We start from the raw sequence: 6,000 nt of genomic DNA, 5'->3' as shown, positions 1-6,000 counted from the left end.
ACATCTAAGATATGAACTAAGAAAAACATCAACTAAATATACACTAAGCACTCATAACATAAAACATTGAACATCAGCACAAACATGAACATGAGTCTGTGAGCAGATGTGCACGCATGAACACATCAACATTAAAACAGATCAGCAGCAACATGATATGGTTTTTCACAGTGATTATTCTAGTTAGAGATTCATGAGTCTAACAGCCTCAGGGTAGAAGCTGTTCCTCAGTCTAGTGGTTCTACACTTAATGCTCCTTACCCTCCTTCCTGAGGGGAGTGGGGCAAGAAGTGTGTGTGCTGGGTGAGTGGGGTCCTTCATGATGCAGGTGGCCCTCTTCCTGCATCTGGAGGTGTAGATGTCTGTGATGGTGGGGAGGCTGATTCCAACAGATTTCTGTGCAGCCTTCACCACTCTCTGCAAAGCCCCTCTTTCTGCAGCTGTGCAGCCTCCATGCCACACATTGATGCTCGAGCACAGGATGCTCTCCACTGCACACCTGTAGAAGGAGGTGGGGACCGAGCTTCCCAGACCAGCTCGCCTCAGCCGTCTGAGGAAGTAGAGTCTCTGATGAGCTTTCTTGATCAGGCTGATCAAGAAAAGCTCCTGATGCTGCTCTTTAATCTGTTGATATTAACCGTTGAATGGATCATTTGTCCTTAATTTACACTGAATAGCAGCTAGATTTATCCTTGTTTGTTTGTGACAAAGTTCAAGAGTTTGAATCTGAATTTGGTACCTTCCTACAGGCATCTTAGCATGTGTGTGTGTGTGTGTGTGTGTGTGTGTGTGTGTGTGCGTGCGTGTGTGCGTGTGTGTGTGTGTGTGTGTGTGACACAAAGATATGAAACATGAAACGGTTGCCCTCCTGTTCTTTCATCTTCTTCATTGCACTGGTCTGTTCTGGCAGGGGACCTGTGGTTACCAGTTCCTGGAAAGTAGAGCTGTATGTGGCTGCTGGCAGTCACACAGAGGCAGAAACAAGGATAGGTTCGCAGAAACGGAGAAACAAGGATGAAGCAAACAAATTAAGACTAGTTAGATGTTTTTTGTTTTTTTAAAGGAGTTTTTGTTTGACTCATTGAGAAATGTAAACATAAAAATGGATGTTGTGTTAAGAGAAAATGTGTAAACACATGTGTTGTAATTAGAAAAGGTGAAGTACAACATGGTCACAAGTGATCATTTTTTCTTTCCATCCATCCATTATCTTTTACCCGCTTCTTCCTTTTTGGATCACGGGGGTCGTCGGTGCCCATGTCCAGCCATCACTGTGCGAGGGGCGGAGTACACCCTGGACAGGTCATAAGTCCATCACAGGGCCACATAGAGACAAACGAGACAAACAACCATTCACTCTCACTCACACCTAGGGACAATTTAGAGTTACCAATCAGTCTAACATGCATGCTATTGGTCTGTGGGAGGAAACTGAAGTACCCGGAGAAAACCCACGCATGCACGGAGAGAACATGCCAACTCCACCCAGAAAGGCCCCCAGACCAGGATTTGAACCAGGGACCTGCTCGCTGAGAGACAGCAGCTCTAACAGTTGCACCACCATGCTGCTTTCATTTATTTTCTCAAAACTTTTGAATTTCAATGAAAGTAGACTTTATATTCTCTAAAAGCACATCAAAAGAGTGTGCAAGAACAGTCATTTGAAATCAAATCTGAGTTCTTTTCGCTTGTTTGGCTCCATCTTGACCTGTTGTTACCATGGTGATAGTAAAGTATTGATCTTTATAGGACACACAGGACTAAACGGCACACAGTTTGTCCTACATTTATCCACTTGCTCTTGTGTTTGTATATGATGTCCATCAGTGGCTTTCCCTAGTATGTGTTTGTGTGTGTTCCTAATTTCAAGTTGATTTGTCTGAATGATTTTGTATCTGTAACTTCTTGAGGGTCTCAGAATTGTAAGAGTTTTAGATTGTCCATACAAGCTAGTTTTATTTTTGTTTTCTTTCCAGGTCCAAACAGTAAGTTTGTGGATTTGAAGCTGAAGAAGCTGGTGGAGGCCAGTCCAAGAGGAGTCACTTCCCCTTCATCCCCTTCCTCCATGTCCTCCTCAGCCTCACCCACTGCCTTGTCCACCTCCCCTCTCAGCCTCGCAGAAGGATTAGAGGTACACACACACCTCAGACACCCACTGTTTATCTTTGCTTTTTGTTCCATCCATCCATTATCTTTTACCTGCTTCTTCTATTTTGCGTCACGGGGTACACTGGTGCCCATGTCCAGCAATCACTGTGCGAGGGGCGGGGTTCACTCTGGACAGGTCTCCAGTCCATCACAGGGACACATAGAGACAACAAGACAAATCCAATCACTCTCTCACTCACACGTACAGGCAATTTATGCCCCTTTCCCACCACTATTACTCAGCCCCATCTCTGCTCAGCTGGCTACGGAAAGGTCCCTATTCCACTAATACTTTTTAGCTGATTTGGCACCTTTTTTATCCCTGCTTCTCTGGTGGGACCGTTTGAGCTGAGTCGGCACCTAAAAGTGATGTCAGAACGCTGTCGGTCACTGACTGGTCAGAGTCACTGGATCTCTCAGAAACTTTTCACAGATCCGCCATTTGCAATTTCTCAGAACTCAGAGCAGCAGCTGGATCTAGTTTTAAGATTTTAAAAACAATAATGACAACACTGTGTTTAATGCTGAAGTCCAGGCGTTTTTTTGTGTTTGATGATCGATGACAAAATTCGAGCGAGCGGAGTCACCGCGGAGGATCATATGAGCTGCCGACCCTTTGAAGCACGCGAGGCCGGACCCCGAGCCCCTGCATCGCGTGCTCATGAAGGCCGGATTCCGAGCCCTGGCAGGCGGGAGGACCGGGACGGAGGGTCACTTTGACTTTATCAAATAATCTGTTAATTTAAGTTAACTCAGCTGAAAAATCATAAAAAGACAAAATTATTGGATCACTCAGGAATATTTCCCTCAAATATGTTTAAAGAAGAGATACAGCCTTTAGTTCTAACTTTATTCTAACCCACAGATGTACAAATCACAAAACAAGAATTACACTTTAAATCAAAGCTAAAATAACATTTTCTGTATGCAAGAAACAAAATCACATATCTAAATTGAACAATAAAAGTAGACACTGAGTACAAATACATCAAATGATGAAGAAAAATATAGAATTTTAAATATAGATGTTTTTGTAAAATCTGGTTTGGTTCATCAGATTTAATTCAATTCAGTTTATTTATATAGCCCCAAGTCACAAAATAAGTTGTCTCAGTGCACTGAACAGAAATATTCATATATAAAATAAGTTAACAGAAACATTCATATTTAAAAATAATAATTTAACATTATTTATCTGAGGAGCAGACTGCTTTGAGTTTAACTCATCTCAGAACTCTTTTAACGGTGAATTAAAGTTCATTAAAAGTTCATTAAAAGTTCATTAGCAGGAGTAAAACTGAGCGTTGCAACAAGATGGCCACATAGCAGCAGGCTCCTTCATATCGGTAATTAAAATTTTCCTCTGGTTTAACTCAGTTTAGTATTAAGGTTTGAATTTAAATCAATTAAGGGGAAAGATGCCGAAAACAAATGACTGCGAAGAAAACGTCTAAAACACAGGACATTAGTGAACAGTCGGGAGACGGCAGTGAAGATGAAGCTAATGCTACCAAGTAGTGAGCCAACGGTAACATACAGCAGCATAAGGTACTGGAGAGTATCAAGATGTTTTCTAACGACCTAAGAGAGTTTAAGAAAGAAATGAAACACAACATAGAAGAACTCTAAGAATTGAAAAGGCCACAATGAAAGAAGATTTCACCAGATTCGGAGAGGAAATGAAGTGCGAACTACTGAATCAGAAGGGTAATATCACAGAGGAGCAGACTCGTATAGCTGACCTTGATGTTACATGTTTGGAAATGAAAGGCACGCTACTCGAGATACTATTAAAAAAAAAAGCAATGAATGAAAAACTGGTGGATTTGAAGAGTCAAAGCTGGAGAAACAACCTTCGAATCTATGGAGTGCCGGAGGGAAAAGAAGGTAGATCGGTTATTGATTTTATTACCGATCTGCTAACGAAGCAGCTCAAACTACCAAATGGAAGTGAACTCCAAACTCAGCAGGCACACCGAGCTCTGACATCCAGACCGTCCAATGGATGGTAAACGTCTTTATTTTGACAATGACTATGCTGCTGATGTCATAGAAAAACGTAAAGCATATGGTCCAATTAAGACAGCTTTGAAACAGGAAGGTGTCAGATTTCAGACACTGTACACTAAGATAAAAATTTTCTGGGACTCTGGAGCGAGGAACTACGAGAATGCAGATGAAGCAGTGCAGGACATGATCAAGAGAGGCTTCAACTTGACCTGGGCAACAAAAGAAAACAAGCTAAAAGCGACCAAGGAGAGGTTGGAGGCGCTGTCAACATGGAAACGCATCAACAACACTGGTGCAGGACAACGCACGAGGGAGAAGCTCACGGAGTTTAGACGTGAGGAACAGGGACACTGATCATCGCATCGCAGGAGGAGGTTCGCCTAAAACAATAATAACCAAAAAAAAAAAAAAAAAAGTTGTTTGACTTAAAATCTGTTTGGCTTTACCAGTCTGACTTAATCCCTTTTTGGAAAACAATTGTCCTTCTGTTCCTAAAGTCAGTATTATAGGTCTTATGAATAGATATTTTTAACCATAATACTGAATGGAGTAAAAGTTGCATCGTACACCAAATGTTGGACTTATCTAGTATAATTGGATTTTATTCTAATACTAGAGAGGGCCCCCACCTTAGTGTGGTCCTTTGCCCTCCTCCCACCAACAGGGACCTCAAGAGATGTCTTTATACATCTCTACTTTTGGAAGTTTATTTTCTATATGTTTATCTGTTTTTTTGATAAAGTTTATTTAATTATTTTTGGGGGTACTTATTTTTGAATCACATAGTGATATTGCTAACCTAAATAATGATTGATGATATTACGTTTTTTTCGTTGAATGTGAACGGTATGAATAATCCTATAAAACGTAAAAAAATTCTAATTAAAATGCGAAAAGAGAAATCGCAGTTAATCTATTTACAGGAAACATACCTATCTAAGATGGAATATGAAAAGCTCAGAGGTTTTGGCTACTCAAATATATTTTACAGCTCCTGCAGACATGGAAATAATAGAGGAGTTACAATTTTAAATGTAATTCACGATTCAGTAAAATTTGATTGTAATCTTAAACTGGCAGATAAAGAGGGGAGGTATGTGATAGTGAAGGGAACTCTTGAAAATATAAAGGTAACACTGGTCAATGTTTATAATCTCCCAAATAGTAACACACAATTCCTTAATAGTCTTCTTAATAAAATAATTATGGAAACAGACGGAATATTGGTCTGGGGAGGGGATTTCAATATGGCATCAAATACAAAATTTGATACAGCAAATAATAATAAATACCAAAACTCATTTACAAAACAATTCAAATTGGCACTTGAAGAATTTGAATTTGTTGACGTGTGGAGGGAATTATACACAAATACAAAGGATTATACTCATTACTCAGCGCCCAATAAAAGTTATTCTAGAATTGATAACTTTTTTATGAATAGCTCTGACATATATAAGGTAAAAGAATGCAAAATAGAAGAAACAAGTATATCTGATCATTCTACTTTAATATTTAAACTAAATCTATCTTCTAGAAAACGTAACACAACGTGGCGATTAAATGTGGGTTTGCTGAACCATAAAATTATCAAAGCTGGGATTACCAATGATATAAAATCCTATATATGGTAAATGGTAAATGCACTGTACTTATATAGTGCTTTTCTATCTTATTTCAAGATATTCAAAGTGCTTTACACTACAATCTGTGTCCTGATTTACCCATTCATACAGCACTCTACTAGATCTCTACAAAGCTAATTGAACAAATCATTCTAAAGAGACTAATCATATATAGAAGAAAATGATAATGGACAGGTAAACCCTGTGATTTTATAGG

The 6,000-nt window shown here is 39.6% G+C and overlaps 1 protein-coding gene across 1 annotated transcript in view; it reads left to right on the top strand.

Moving 5' to 3' along the window:
• Positions 1-6,000, top strand: part of ehbp1 (EH domain binding protein 1) — a gene marked incomplete in the record, with an annotated part of 851,057 nt that overhangs the window by 651,219 nt on the left and 193,838 nt on the right. The window contains 1 exon segment of the mRNA XM_037681251.1: positions 1,977-2,131. Coding sequence (XP_037537179.1) covers positions 1,977-2,131 — 155 coding nt within the window.

Source organism: Nematolebias whitei, chromosome 1 (genome assembly GCF_014905685.2).
Source record: "Nematolebias whitei isolate Nwh7 chromosome 1, NemWhi1, whole genome shotgun sequence".
NCBI classification, from domain to species: domain Eukaryota; kingdom Metazoa; phylum Chordata; class Actinopteri; order Cyprinodontiformes; family Rivulidae; genus Nematolebias; species Nematolebias whitei.
This window is presented reverse-complemented; position numbering and strand designations above follow the sequence as displayed.